The sequence below is a fragment of the Perna viridis genome, chromosome 9 (assembly GCF_037379345.1).
Source record: "Perna viridis isolate PV_CMFRI_1.1 ecotype Kerala chromosome 9, ASM3737934v1, whole genome shotgun sequence".
In the NCBI taxonomy this organism is placed as follows: domain Eukaryota; kingdom Metazoa; phylum Mollusca; class Bivalvia; order Mytilida; family Mytilidae; genus Perna; species Perna viridis.
Genome location: NC_142453.1, coordinates 5825331 through 5841966, shown reverse-complemented (window position 1 = coordinate 5841966; position 16636 = coordinate 5825331). Strand labels below are relative to the sequence as shown.

Sequence of the window (16636 nt, the reverse complement as noted above, 5' to 3'; positions counted from 1 at the left end):
AAAAATATGTACAATACAGGAAACAGCGATACAATAGTGTCATTGAATTGATGTTCCTTTATTTTAATTGTGGTTGTACATGTAGGTGCTAAAAGCATAGCAACTAGTACTTCAAAACAGGACACCAACGTCATAATCTCAAGTCTTGCAATTATGTCAAATGATTAATTCCATTTTTTATGATTTTTTTTTCATCATTGTAAATAGCTCAGGACACCCATTTTAACTTTCACTTGTTTAAAGAAAACAATTTATTTGAAACCTGAAAAGCACGACTCGGTCTACAAAATATTGGATATTAAGTAATGTTGATTAAATACAGTAAAACCATGGTTGTTTTATTATCGAACCCTTTAAAACCCAAAACTATGATTCATACTTCAGTGACGAATCCAGACACTGAAAAAAGGAGAAATGCCAGCTGGCTTCCCCAGAAAAAGGTGAGTGCTAGGACATTATTTGCTATTTTGTCAATTACACATGAAAATGACAAATACTACTATAAAAAGAGGGGTGACAACCCCTGCACCTCCCTCTGGATTCGCCACTGAACTTTCTCCCTGATTTAGTGGTTTCATCTTTTTTAGCGGTCATACAATGTACCGCTTGGTAATTTTGATACCACAACATGGTCGATACACATATAAAAGTTGTATGATTTCCACATTAAAATTTACTTAACACGAATTTGCGTGTGAAAAGTTCAGATGAAATTCACGTGAATTTCACAAATATTATTACCCGAACTCGCAGTGAAGTCACGTCAATTTAACCTGTTTAAACCGAACAAATTTTAAAGACCAAAAGGATTTTGGTGTAAACCGATTTCCCTCTATGTGGAAATAAGATAACTTAATTGTGTATTCCTGTGTATTGTGTAAAAGCAGAGGACGCTTATCCTACCGGTGCACCTTGTCCATGCTCCCAGTTTTTAGTGGAGTCCGAGTTGCTCATTTGCTTTTGTTACTTTGTATGTATGATTTTAGTTACTTTATGCTCTTTGTTGTGTATGTCTGTTTTCCATGTCTGGTCTTTGTCCCTGGATTGCATTCTTTCATGATTACCGCTATGACCTTGGTTCCCTTGACTACTCGTCCTCTTCTGAGCGTCGATTTCACAAAAAGTCGTAAGTGTGAAGTTGATCGTAAGTAATGACGTCACAATACCATATTTATTTTGAGTTATTTGTGATTTTGTATGCCGACAATACACCTTTTTTTATCATAATCAAAAGAAGGCATGCAAAGATATTTTCCAACGTTATTGTCTTCAGTAAAAGAAAGTGTAAGTATGATTTTTTATTTACTTTATATGGCGAAAATTTAGAACGTGTTGATACTTTTTCATATTTACAAAATGTAGTGTTATATTCAAGTATAATGAATCTTTTAGAGAAACTAGAAAGAAACTGATAAATCAGTCACAAAAAGCTTTACACTTTATTTATAGATGTATACGAAATGAAAATATTCCAATAGACTTAAATTGAGTTAAAAATGCTTGATTCAATTATTGAACCAATTTTATTATATGGTTGTGAAGTCTGGGGCTCTGAAATTTTGAAATTGATTGAACATGTACATTTAAAATATTGTAAGCGAATATTGAAAGTACGAAATACTACTCCAAATGTTTGTGTCTATGGAGAATTGGGAATATTTCCTATAGAAAATCGTGTAAAAATGAGAATGGCATTTTATTGGAGCAAACTTATGTCTAATGAATCTAAATTAAGCAGTATTTTTTTTTATAAATTTATATTAAATCTTAATGATCAGTATTCTTTCAAATGGGTTAATTTTATAAAATCTTTATTTAACAATACTGGTCTTGGGTACATTTTTGTGAATCAATCAGGTTTTCATCAAAAGAAGATGTATTTTAAGTAGATTTCATCAGATCATTTTATTGCAAGATGGAATAATGAAATTTCAACATCTTCTAGGAGACAGTTTTATAGATCTTGTAAAAAGAATTTGGTTTAGAGAAATATTTAATTCGGTTAAATGAATAAATAGAGTATGGTTAACAAAATTAAGAGTTTCTAATTTGAGAATTCCTGTAGAAACGGGAAGGTGAAAATATTCCTAAACATGAAAGGTTTGTACTCTATGTGAAAATGTTTTGTACTCTGTGAAAAGCCCCGTGCAGGTCCGGGTGTTTAAAGAATAGGCCTGCAGCAGCGCTAAGCTCGTCGTAAAAGGCGACTAAACAGTGCTCAGAACCTTAGCCGGGGGCTAGGGCGCTCTGCCCACAGAGCAACTGGGGTGTGTGCCCCAGGTGGTGGAATGGGGTACCCCTGGCGTGTTACATGCTGGGGTTGTCAGGCTTTAATGCGGAAAACCTGACCACAAACCATAGTGGTGCACCGTGTTGGGAAAGATGCCACGTTCCTCGCACGTTAAAGAATCCTACTGTGGTATTCTCCCGGAGTAGGATCCATAGGGCTCCGCCACAGGAGGCTAAATTGCCCGACCCTATCCACCTCTCCCTATTTCCAGTGGCAATCAAAATTTGTCGACCCCATTGTCCTTGTGTCCCACCCCTTTTTCATTTCATCACCATTTCATGTTCATTTTATCATCTATTTCATGTTCATCGTCTGAATATAGCTGAAATATTGCTGCTCGGACGTTAAACCCCAGCAAACAAACAAACAAACTCTATGTGAAAATGATATTGGTGATGAATTTCATCTGTTATTTATATGTCAAAGTGAAGTAGTTGTCAGTTTGAGAAGTAGATTTTTACAAGATTACCTTATCAAATATCCAAGTTTGGTTAAAATGGTAGGTTTGCTATCAATTTGTAACGTTGAGGTTTACAAACGACTTTGTATTTTTATAAAAAGAATAGCTGCATTATTTATTATTTTGAAACCATGCATATTTATATTGTTTATTGTTATATTGTGAATACTATATTATTATTTTATTACGTTGGGTGTATTATTTTATGTGTATATATGACAATACATGTACTCTCATGTTACATATTCCTTATGTCTGAGTTATCTTATTAAAATCTTGAAATTTTGTGACTTTTTGTGAAATCCACGCTAGTTTTCTGGAGTCAATTTTACAAAAAGTCCTAACTTTGAAATTGATCGTATGAAGTTCTTTTGCAAAAGTTGGTGGGCTCCAATTAATTGGCAAATTATAGCCAGGACCCTGCTTTTAAAAGTTTCTAGATCCACAACTGATCTATACATACTCGTCCTCAGCCGTCAGTTCAAAATTGGTTCGGTTTGTACAGATTTCACCGTAGAAACTTAATGTATTTGCTGCAAGTCATCTGTCTATTTAATACCACAATCGATTATAAATTCTCATCAAGGTATACAATACATTGTTACCCATTGGCGGAACTATTTCATTGAAAAAAAGTATCGATCATTTAAAATGCATAATTGTAGACACTAAGTCAATATTCTCAATATTACGGTAGCTCAAAGACTTAATTTAACAATGTATATCAAAGTCAAACGTTATCTTAAGACAGTTCAAATTCTAAGTAAATGCAAATCTTATCGTAAAACGCGTGTGCAAAATATTATATATCGCTTTCTAATGAGGACACTTTGTTTAGACTGGCGTTACTACCCGATTTCACAAAAAAAAATCAATGAAATATTTATCGCATAAGCCATTTGAACGTGTCATAAAATTATATAAGTTAACCAATTGAAAAATTGGTGCAAGGTGAGTAATCGTATCAAGGTCTGACTTCTTCATTTTCTTCATTAGAAACCCTTTATTTGAAGGACTATTCTTTCTAAAAGTGGTCAGTATCCGAATTTTATCGTGTTTATTTATTTTTACAAATACTATTATGATATACACGTTGCAGTTTTTTTCATTACCAAATACATGTATATGTTTACTATGGTCTTATTCAAGTTATCATCACTTATGCAATGTGTAGGGTATACAAAAACTATATATACATGTATGTAGAACGACAAGATACATTAAATACCATTATATATACTGAATATAGGGTATGCAAGTCTCGCTCTAGTTTCATTTTTTAGCGGAATTTCGGATGTAGACCTTATTGAAAACCGGAGACCAATCTGCATTTTATTGTTTACTTCCGGGTACTGGAAACGCTTATAACATTGCAAAATCTTCTATTTTATGCTTTATCTTGATACCTTTATCATGCAGAGATAGGTATTTGTCATTCTTTATCGGTATTCCCTACACAAAAAGATGTTCTGTCCTTAACATTTAACTCAATGCTCTGTAAATGACAAATCTACATGCTATTGAATAGTAGACTAGGACCCATTCTCGAGAAATCACGGGGTCACATGACGAGACTTACATACCCTATTACATGTCAAAATCTGTATCACATGCTGTATCAACCTGAGACTTCTATATCACCTTAAGGGCCACCGGCCCGCGGGGTGATATAGGTCGAAGGTTGATACATGTAATACAGATTTTAACATGTGTTCATTATATATATTTTAACCATACTTCAAGTATGGCCTTTGAAGGGGTGTGATTTAATGTATGCGATATAGGTCATGGGGTGTGATATAGGGTTGAGGATATAGGGTTTAAACAAACACTTATATAATTATATTAAAGATACTTAACGGTATACATTTTTTATTTTATTCTGTAAAGTTGAAACTGTCTCATCAGTCGATTGACTATCACATGTAGTCCGAACCTTCAATTTTTAATGTTCTTATCAAAAATATGTTCGTTTGGTTTTTTAACTGTATACTCCAATACTTTGCCCTGTCTTGAGAGCTATTGTCAGTGTTGGATGTGACAGATTCCGCAATGACAGGTTGACATTGCATTGTATTGACATTAATCTGATTATCATTACAATAAATCTTTTACTAGTTGGTATGACGATTGCTTTTTTTACTATTAATATTGTTTCGCAACAAACGCGTAGGTTTTCCTTGAGATCACAACACGAAGGTGTAATCACACTAGATCTTTATATCAATGTTTTATCTCCGACTTTTTCCCTTTTCCAGTTTTTTTTTAAATTCGTAATTATCGATTGCCCGTTATTGGTTTATTAAACGGGTCGAACAGATTAAGTCTGTTTTTTACCCGAAGCCATTTGCCAAATAAAGTTCAGTGAATTATATTGCCTACATGTATGTCGACAGTTAAAACACACGCATTATCTGTGAAGGTTGTGTAGTCACTTTTATTCAGTATTTTTTTTTCTAATTAAAACAAAACCGAATTGAAATAGTGATGAAGTTGAAATATACCCATTAAACCCCCAATTGCGTATTACTTCGTGGTATCATATATCGAGCAATTCACCCTTACTTTAAATCTCATTAAATTCATTTTTAAGCAGAGAAAACTATTCTGAAGGTTAGTAGTAAATGATTATGCACATCTTATTTCGTGACATGGTTGAATTGTTGTATTGATTACTGGAGCAATCAGTGTTGGGAAGGTCAGATAAAAATAAACTACTCTTAGTTGTCATTTTGGTGGTAAACAAACGTATCATATGTAAATTGTTTTACGATTTTTCACGTCTTATTCAAATAGTGTATACGTATATACATGTAGATAAAGGTGTGGAGATATGTTCCTGAGAAACGCTGTAAGACGGATTGCCGCCATTCAAACGAACAGCTATTACCAATTTAGATGTTCTCTTGTCACTCTAAGTAGAAACCATAGATCACTGACCACCGTAAAGGATGGATACAACTTTGCAGGAAGACGGAGTTTCGCGAACGCCGCTACGGCCGAGAAACCAGGTAAATAGATACAGTTTGAAGTGAATGAAAATAATGATATATTTGTAAGTCATAGAAAATGCATGTACAATATATATGTATGTCACTTGTAATTTCAACTGAATTTTGTTACGGAGTACACATGAAGGAAATTCATATGAATCGCACCACAAGATTTTCTCACGGAAATCATGTGAAGTAAATTTCACATTAAACTCGCATGTTCATGTAAATAGAGCTTCAAAAAAAATTTATGTGAACAATTTTTATAACTGCGTATAAATATATGGCAATAGGTGAACCAAGAAGAACACAAAATATTTGTTTTTTATATGATGTGACTAAATGAGTTAGACTAAATAGTGCTTATAAATTTTGAAAACGGTTACACGTTCACGCATATTCCCGAACGTTTCTATGAAATAGACGGTAGGGTTCACGAAGACCATGGTAATATTAAGAGGGTTCGATGAGTGAAAATAGGGCATTAATGGAATACTTAGTGAATCAGATACTCCGCCACTTAAATAAATGTTAAAACAAATGGTGACGGACGTACTAATTCGTTTGGTGGGGGTATAAAATGGTCTACAAAATTAAAAGTAACCCATGAGAACTGCTTTATTTATGATATCAATGGATACATAATCTACACGCAAATTTTAGTCGGAAATGATCGTACCGGGTCAGGACCAATGCGATTGTTTCCAACTTTCTGGTTTTGCCTTAATGTTGCCATTAGTTATTCATGTGCGGGCTTTCCTTTTTTACTATTGCCTAGGATTGATCTGTTCGCTAATTTTGTTATTATTCTTCATTCAAAACACGACGATTTCTTATGAAAGCACGTATAAATTCATCATGCCTATGAAATACGAGATTATTAGAATCTTTAAAATACCCCTTTTCTCTATTTCATTCCAAATTTAATCAAGGGTAAGCTAGGCTAGTTAAATAGTGCGTATTTGACAATAGTATTTTAATTTCAATGATTCATTTTAACGTAATTCAAATTTCCTAATAACGTAAATGCAGTGATGTAAAACATCAAATTTTTAAAACAGATTTTAATAAAATACAGTATGATGCACATGAACATACCAAGGTGTTCCGCGTGAAAGGACTGTAATTTGTGTCACCATCCTAGTTGTGATTTGTCTGAGTTCTTTTAATTTCTACCTAGCATCGTACAATGATCTCACCTGTATACAGAATTTAGACTTGAAATTCGATGCCATACAAGATACGTGATTTAAGTCAACGACATACTTTCGGAGGAGTCTGATAAATACTGGTTTAGAAAACAAAAACAAAAAATAAAAACACGAAATTTTCATATTTCGTATATGTAAACTTGAAGTTCGTGTGACATCCGATTAAATCAGAAGGTTTTTCGTATGACATAATTCAGCCTCCAAGAGTCGACTTTTTTATCCGCCATGTTGGGACGCACATATTTGTTCTGTTGATCTACAATTTCGTTACAATTGTTTTCAAATCATTATACCGGATATATATAGTATAAAACAGTCCCATTTTTGTTATACAGAGTAAACATTGCATTTTATAACACGTTTTTTTCCGGATCTGTTCTAGTACAAAAATTATAAAATTAACATTTTACAATATTTTTCCCCTTTTTAAATTTACTTTCAACCTTTCAGCCTGCTAATTTAATCATCATAATTATAACTAAACTTTTTTATTCAATTGTTACTTCGTGTACGCAAGAATGTTTAAATATAGAAGTATCAAACAAACAGTTACAATTTTAAGTGTTCCAGTTAAAGTTAGTTTGGTAGGTGGAACAAATTTATTCTACAATACCGAAGGCCAAACGTGTTCAGATGCTAAAAGACTGGTATCGACTGTATTTGACCACACTATATTATCCGGATATACGTTCTAATTAAATCACGCTTTTAAAGGAAAATGAACAACTTTAAATATGACAAACAGCACGTACTCAATTATTTTAAATGTACCTATCTACCCATATGATAATGAACTTAAAGCACTTATTTCATGTACCCGTGAAATAAATTGCATTTATCATTTAAGATATGTTTTGCTACCAATGCGAACAGACGAAAAGCCGAAAAGGATGTGTCACTATCGGGGTATGCGGTAAAACCGCTGAGGTCTCGGCTTTGCAAGACCTTCTGATGTATGCACTTCAGGGTCTTTCCATGTATGCGTCTAGAGCTCTAGAGTGCGGTGTCCCAGTTACGGAGGAATGTGATCTCTTTGTTCAGAGAGCTATGTTCAGGTAGTTGAAATATATTTGCGGAGTGTTCATTCTTATAAAAAATTCAGAAATGCATACATTACATTTATGTTAGTCTCCTATTTACAATGTAAGTGTTATGACAAAGTGAAAGGCCATCGTTAAAAATATGATGTTTTTATACATGTACATGAACCAGAATATACATGAAGCAGAGTCTTCTGGACAATTTTCTATTGGGACAACTTATTCGTTTATCATGATAAATTTCTTAGCTGTTTCTTGTAAAGGGGTAAAGATAAGAGACGAGGAGAAATAGACTGCTGTAAGTTCGTCTGCTTGTCTATCTTTATTCGTTTGTAAGCTGAAATGTTTTCTTTTTTTTAAATTTTGATGACATTTGACGCAATAAAATACTTGAAAAACTGCATGAATATGTTCATGATAATGTTATTATTGAATAATTGAAAATTAAAGAAACAATGTTATTTGTGATAACGGACAATCAACTGCTGTTGTTGCCTCGTACACTCGTAATTCCTTTTAAATATTTTAGCACCTTGACCAATGTGAACTTTGACCGAGAAAGGTTCCCGATATACATAAAAGAGGCAATCGATCATAGAGAGGCAATCAAGGCAACAATGACATTACAATCAAAGTTACCAAGCGACTCTGTTCTACAACAGAGTCCAGCCGACTGGTTCCCGCAGTCTTATGAAGTCGACTATCTTGAAGAGGAAGGTAAAATTCAAAATTCTTATGTTAATTTAAACATATTTTATTACTTATAAAGTAATGGATCTAACTTAAGTTACACAAACTTATGTAGTCTTCTCCCATATATCGTTTTTAAAAATAATTCTGATGTATGGTTTAAGTAACTGGGTGTTAAATGGTTTCGAGTAAAATGCCTGTCATTTGTGATTTACATATTACGGTTATAGCCCTCTTAACTGCTTTCATGTTATTGACAATCAGTTTCCTATAGACGTTTCGTCGTTTGCTGTATTCAGACTGTCTTTGTGTGACCCACTTTTTGGGAGATTGCTAATGCCGACAGGACGTGGTGGCATCAATGGTCAAAAACGTTTTGCTTACGTTTCCACGGGAGACAGGAAATTTATTATCCAGACAGATTATGGGTCTCCAATGGTTAACTGTTGTAGAGTTTCGGACCAAAACTACAATATTCACCTTGTTCATATCACTTTGTTAATATAACAGCCTTGTAAACACTTCTTAAAAAATGTAGGTAAGAAAGTTGGTGTTCTAGAGAGCCGAGATGTATACGGTGAGGATGTTAACGGGGTTCGTTATATGACTGTTTATGGTATTAAAGGACTGTCAGCATACTCTTGCCACGCCCATTCTTTGGGCCAGAGCGACCCGGAAGTGGCTAATTATATATACAAGGTAATATATTCATAGTTCCGTAATCTCATATGAGAAGGTCTTCATATTATAGTAATTATAGCTCTATCAAAGTCCCCTCCAACATAAAAACCTATAGACCACAAACAAAACGAGACAAGAAATCGAATAAATATACACGTAGGTTTGGATCAATTGGCATCAGATTTTTAACCTATCTGAAATTAACCCACCTATACTATGTTTTGACAGTAGAACTAGCTTTTTATTATAACTGTTCAATGATTTTCTTTTTTATCAGTAATCTGAAAGTAGTTACATCAAATGATTTTCGTCCACTTTTCCCGTTAAATGTATGAATATTACATGTAAAAGTAATTGAAAACAAGAAAATAAATTCAGATATTTATGATCATACATGTATGTACATTAGAACTTCATCATGAGAATGGGATTCCAACACTTGTTTACAATAATGCCTTTTTTACTTCAAGGCTCTGAATTTCCTAGCATGCGGGGACGAAACAGAACGTCATGATTTAATGACAAACTTACAGTTGGCATTAAAAGCAGGAGAAATAAATCTTAGAGTAATGGAGCTTCTAGACAAAGGGCATCGAGAGCAGCTTGGAATACCCACTCCCACAGAGGTCACAAGGTCGCCAGTCCCTGGGAAGGTATAATGTAACCGCTGTAGTGACTTGGAATCTTTTACACATTTGTCACTTTTGATTTTGAATTGGTATTATGTTGTATCCCCCAAAGGGAGCAATGATATCTTGGTCTTCCGATTTCACATTAATATTACAACCGACTTCGTATTGGACTTTTCCAAATGTTCTATTTAACAGAAGAATAATCCTGAGGCTTTATTATGACTTGAGACCGTGTGTGTCTTAAAGGGCGCACAGAGAGCTACATGTAATAGCTTATAACTGAGGGGAACTTGAGTATGAAAATTCGAATCTGATGACTCATTTTCAGAGCAATTCCCCTCAAAAGTTACATGTATAGACCCCATGTTTTATACCTATGACAGTATTTCTTGCACTTCTTCTAGTGTATATTAGTATCGGGACACGATATGAGCGACCTGTACACCATACTGAAACAAACAGAAGGCGAGGGCATTAACGTCTATACACACGGAGAGATGCTTCCGGCTCACAGCTACCCTAAACTCAGAGAGTTCAAGGTTTGTTCTACTTTAAATAATTCAAACTATAGTTATTTTTGATTATAAAATGTTCCATAGACGTAAGCAAGGTCGTTAGGCGATTGATGTAATCCGTTTTGATTGTCTCCCTTAGATCAAATCTGTATTCAATGTAAAATGTCGTAAAACCCTATAATTGATAGGTAGTTTTTTGAACAATGAATATTGTTTCAGCTATAAACAGTTAATAATATTACAGGGTGGTGTTTACTTGTATTCGCCTCAGTGACTGCTGTTCAAAACAGCACAATATATCACATAAAAGGAGGGGCGGGGTGTCATGCGCATTTGAGCAGTGAACATCCTCCTAATGTCGGAGACATAATCGTAGTATTCAACATGTGGCTGTAACGAAAAAAAAAATGTTTTTGTCATTCAAGTACAGCTATTTATTTTGGGGAAAAAGTTCTTTGTGTTTCAACCAATTTAACAAATTTGTCTTCAGCACCTGGTTGGCCAGTTTGGATCGGCATGGCAACACCAGAAGCTCGACTTCGGACTCTTTCCTGGCCCTGTTGTCATAACAACCAACTGTGTGATAGAGCCACTGAAGTCTTACAAAGATAGACTATACACACTTAACGAAACTGGTGTACACGGAGTCAAACATCTAGATCTGCATAACAAAGATGACATGCAGAAATTGATCAAGGTGGGTATAAGGGCAACAATTATGCTTGTTGGACGAACAGAGCAATCCCATTAGAATAAAGTATTCGTCCATCGAATTTAATCTTGCATATGGTACACATACCTAACTGCATTTATTTTGGATGAAGCACAGCATGACTAGTAATTGTTTAAGTAGCATGCATTCTTTAGAGTTTTTGCTTGGTTACCTCACAAAGAACGTCTCAATGCCCCATCATATATACTACACGTTTAGGTGCTGTAAGTGGCCTTCTAAATTCACCAAACCGAACTGACAGACAGTTCCCTTTAACAATCACTGTTACCTAACGGTATGGGAATCCGAAAACTGTACTGTAAGAAGAGTACGTTTTGGAGAGTCAATTACAAGTTATTCCCTTGCAAATTTCTCTATTTTAACGGGGTCTGAAGCACCAAGGATTATCGGTATCTTGAGAAACTTTAAAATTCAGCTTTAACCTAAGTGACACATCGTAATATATAAATCTTGTTAAATGTTATTGATAGTACTAAATAGTAATTTAAGATATGACTGAGTTTTGTATTCAAGGAGCTGACAAATACATTAATAAAGCTATAGGTACATGTACATGTACTTTAACTCTACAGAATCAAAGTCATATTTTGGGATGACTCCAACTTACATTTTGTACTTTATCGTTCCTTGGAACGATCGAACATAAACATCTTGTTCAATTTGTGCAAAACATGTTTTCTAGTCATTTTCCTGATATTTAACATCTACAGATGAATCAGGGGTAGTACATTGTGCAAGTCGTACACATAATAGATCAACATTTTAATTTATTGCGGTAATGTAGTTTAATTTTGCGGTTACTGATCGTGAGAGGCCGCAAAAAATAAAATCGCAACATATCATTTGTTTTAATTATCAAATACGAAATTTGAAATTCGTTCATTGGGAGTCGAGATAATTGTGATGAATTCTGGACGGACGAACGGACAGTGTGATTCTAATGTTGAGTGGTAGTATAAAAACAGCAAGTTCTTATATTTTTATAATAAATAGTTCTTATACGAATACGTGAAAAAAGTTGATTCAAACAAAAAGTCATGACATTGCACACGTTGTTGAGCACACCTTCTCCTACCGAATAAAACATCGCTTACCACGTAAGCTCTGTACAATGTGAATGATATTCCACCTTTTCAAGAAAGTTCACACACAAAAAAAACAGGTATAGATAAGCTGAAACATCATTCATGACATTGCACACGTTGTTGAGCACACCTCCTCCTACCGAATAAAAAATTGCTTACCCCGTAAGCTCTGTACAATGTGAATGATATTCCACCTTTTCAAGACAGTTCAAACAAAAAAAAGGTATCGATAAGCTGAAACATCATTTAATCTGGGTTTGCTCCATGACTGCTCTTTGTAGCCCGACCTATATAAACAAAGTATGTCAAATGAGCTTCATTATTCTACGAATTCGTGATTTCAGTATTCCATCCAATCGTTGAAATGGGGGGGGGGATGGTAACGATATCGCATTCTTCTACAATAGCAGTTATGATTTTTAAATTTATATATTCATGACAGAAATTGGACATCAATATTGGGCACTTTGTTTAAACAATGAATATTTTCCACAAATGTGCTTACTAAAGAAAGTTAAAAAACGCGCAAGTTGCGAGTGAACAAACCTATTAAATTATACACTGTCCGTCCGTCCCAATTTCGTCGCAATTACATCGGTTTCTTTTACATTGTAGATAGATTGATTACAAAACCAGTTTATTGCTTTATTTAGATGGGGCATACGTTGTTCATTTAAGCGGTTTCGGTTGCCGTCATATATCAAGTTCCTGTACGAGTTGGGGGTATACAATGTCATGTTCTTCACATACAACATGCGCAACTTTATCAGTTTACTGAACAGACAGTTAAAACCTTTAACTGTTATGTTGCATTTGTTATGAGGGTTTATTGTTTCCTACAAAAGGCTTCAAAACTCTTCATTTTCAACACATCTCGTTTTATTAGTCTACAATAATCAAGTTACGTATACTCTACGTATTTCTGAGTATAAATTGTTGGCCGTGTCTGGTCTACATTTAATTTTTGCTCATTAATATCAGATTTATTTTCTTCTTTTGCTTATTTCACATCACCCAAGTACTTTCTGTGTACATTTAGCAGTAATAAAATTTGGATTAACTTAATAAAACGTTTTTGTGGAAAACAGTAAATTTTTCGCACTGGGAGAACTTAGGTAATTAAATACGAGGGTAATATGAGTAATATATGACCACTAAGGAAGTAAATGTTTAAATTGTTTTAATTCTATACCAAATTTTTCAGAATAGAATTTTATAATTATGCCCACACTCATATTGGAGTCGCCTTGTCCGTCTGTCAGAGTTTCATAACAATTATCTCTGCCCAAATAGATGGATTAATTTCAAATTTGGATGTAGGTTCTATAGATGGGGCGTACGTTGTGTGCGATGTTGGATGCCTGTTCGTGTGGGAGTAAGCCTAGCTAGACAACGGCAGAAACTTCCATGTTTATTTCAGTTATTGTAACCTATATTATACACATTTTGTTTTCTACTAACTATGTTAATGACATGTATCTTTTGTTTTCTATTTATGTTCATGATATTTAATTTGCCTACTTTATTAGGAATATCTATACATTATATTGTATACATTAAAACATAATTTTTTTAAAAATCAGATGATTTTTTCAGCATTCAAAAGAATTGCGTGGGTTTGATGAGAAGACGTCTAAAAAGTTCAATGATCTGACAACCTTCACTGTTGGTTTTGGGCGAGAAGTTATCTTGGACAATGCTGAAACGGTATGGTTATTGATAGTTATTTTAGACTTATAATGGTGTTTTATATTAACACAGTGAAATCCTCGAGAGAGAATTCTAATATTTTACTTGTAGATATAATGCACTTGTTCTAAATTATATTTTTATTTATCATGTTCATCAGAGTATTTTTATGGAGTTAAACATCAAATACCATTGTCGTCATTTTTCTAGAAATACTTTTTTTTTCACAAATCAGTTATAATTGATTGATTGTTGTTTCATTTAAAGCCGCTAACGCTTCATGCCTAACTAGAACAAAAAGAAGAAACGATCGATTTGAACTGATTAAAGAACTAGAAGCTTTTGAGAGCCTGAATCGCTCACCTGGTCACAAATAGTCTTTATAGCTTTCTAAAGCTGAACTTGCCGTACTATTATCACAAAAATCATTTAAACAATAGAGAGCATCTTAGTTATTCACCCGGTTTTCATATTATAAAATTAATCTCTCATGGTCATTTTGTTTACTCTTCAAGGGCAATAACTCCAACATTAATCAACATATCTTAACGAACGTTAATGCTATGTTTGGTTACAATCTATCCTACAGAGGATGCAAAGTTTGGTGACAAACTGTTGAGTAGTTTCAGAGGAGAAGCTGTTTGAAAAAAAATAACGGACGACGGACACATAGTAATGGCAATAGCTCAAATGGCCTTTTGGCCAGGTGAGATAAAAATGGCACTGGAAAAGGGGATTTTCGAGGCGGATCGCAAAATTTTAGATCTTCATTGTATAGTGCCTTCAAGAGACCTGCATAAAAAAGTTTTTTACCTGCACGAAGCGTTGCACTCTCATGCGTGTTTGCCCACAATGGTCTGTGGCCTGGTTTTATTCTAAGGCACCCTGAGCGAAACTACCCTTTTCATCCATTTGTAGTGCACACTCGAGAAGATCAGTAGAGTGAGCAACTACCCCTTTGCACGATTTGAAGTACCTTCAGTTGCTTTTATGAGAGGCCGAGCTATCTCTGCGCTGGGTATTTTCCAATTACAGGGACAAACGCGGGGTCTTTTTAAGGTCAAGATAGACGTTCCGAACTACATGTACGTGTGCGACTGTCGAAATGTTGAACAGGTGTTCTCACGGCTTCTCCGCGAAGAAGGTGGCATATAGAAGATAAAATGTGTGTAGGTTTTGGGGCCAAGGAAAATATATGAAAATACCTTTAGTTTAATCCAATCGTGAATAAAGTACGCATGTAATGTAAAAGACCCAAGTCTTAATATTTTAATAGCAGATGTTATTTTTAGGCATCAAAATGAATGCAAACTTTCAAGGTTTACACAGAAGGAACTAAATCATGAAAATTGCACGATTTTTTTTAAAATCAAGTACACGAACTTCAACTTGAAATTCAATTTGAAATTTTATGGAAATTCTGTCTTTTAATTTACTTAATGCTACAGAAGGCGCCGCATTAAAAGAACGTTTTAGTATCTTACCGCAGACAAAATAATTACGCAACTGAGAAGTATAATTAAACACAACTGCGACATTAGTTTCCACCAGTCACTAGCATGTACCATAATTGTGATTTTGTTGTAAACGTAATCCAATGGATATCTTTAAGTCAACTTATATTGCCGTTAAAGTGAGAAAGAGTGTCTGTTCTTCGAGTTACCATACATTATTGATTAAGACATATGCGTAGCATAGTAAGTTTGCAAAACCTGAATTATTTTTTTAACAATTTTTTCTTTGAAGGTTTTAAATGCAGTGGAATCTGGAGATCTGAAACGAATCTTTGTGATCGGTGGTTGTGATGGTTCAGAACACAAGAGAAATTATTTCACGACTCTTGCAAAATCACTGCCACCACAAACTCTTATCCTTACAATGGGTTGTGCTAAATATAGAATCAATGAATTTGACTACGGGTCGCTAGGACAAACGGGAATTCCCCGATTGTTAGATCTGGGACAGTGCAATGATAGTTATGGTGCAATCGTTGTTGCCAAGGCGCTTGCCTCAGCCCTGAATACGGACATCAATAGTCTACCGCTGTCTCTCTCTTTGTCATGGTTTGAACAAAAGGCAGTAGCAGTGCTTTTAAGTTTGCTCAGCCTTGGTGTGAAAAATATTCGTCTTGGACCTGTAATGCCAGCGTTCTTAACACCCACCGTGAGGAAAGCTTTAGAAGAACAGTATGGGATCGTATCTGTCGACATCCGGCACCCTCTCGACGACATGGAAGAAATGATGTAATTAACGACAGCCAGGTTGCTACAAAGTTTGAGACGAGGACCATTCATGTCCATACATAAACATTGCGACGAAATGTGTTAATTAAACCGTGTAGAAATAATGAAAAAAAGTTGTAAATAGTATATTAAAATTTTGGAAAATTGTATTACAATTAGTACTGGCCTTTCATAGTCTCGTGTGATGTCTTTTTTTTTAGCTATATCAATATTTTTTTTACATATTGTTGATCATTTCGTGTTACGCATAAGAAAACGTTTAAATGACTAGGTCTCGTCGTTCTGAAAAGTTCCCAACGATAAATGAATGCACTCTGTTGGTACAATGTAGTGACAAAAACTTTAGAACTGGAAACTTGATTGTAATACTATAT

General features: G+C 34.5%; 1 protein-coding gene across 3 annotated transcripts; it reads left to right on the top strand.

Moving 5' to 3' along the window:
- The first annotated feature begins 3764 nt into the window (after positions 1 to 3764).
- Positions 3765 to 16409, top strand: LOC148606455 (uncharacterized). Of its 3 annotated transcripts, XM_088544565.1 has the most exons (10): positions 3765 to 3783; positions 5568 to 5761; positions 7802 to 8009; positions 8524 to 8711; positions 9223 to 9383; positions 9836 to 10018; positions 10402 to 10536; positions 11003 to 11209; positions 13927 to 14037; positions 15766 to 16409. In XM_088544565.1, exons 2-10 carry the CDS (start codon positions 5584 to 5586, stop codon positions 16264 to 16266), a joined length of 1872 nt encoding a protein of 623 aa, XP_088400691.1. In that variant the 5' UTR covers positions 3765 to 3783; positions 5568 to 5583; the 3' UTR covers positions 16267 to 16409. The 3 variants fall into 3 exon arrangements, with proteins under 3 accessions (XP_088400691.1, XP_088400690.1, XP_088400692.1); XM_088544564.1 differs by lacking the exon at positions 3765 to 3783 and having other exon boundaries at positions 5406 to 5761; XM_088544566.1 differs by lacking the exons at positions 3765 to 3783; positions 7802 to 8009 and having other exon boundaries at positions 5604 to 5761.
- The last annotated feature ends 227 nt before the right edge of the window (positions 16410 to 16636 follow it).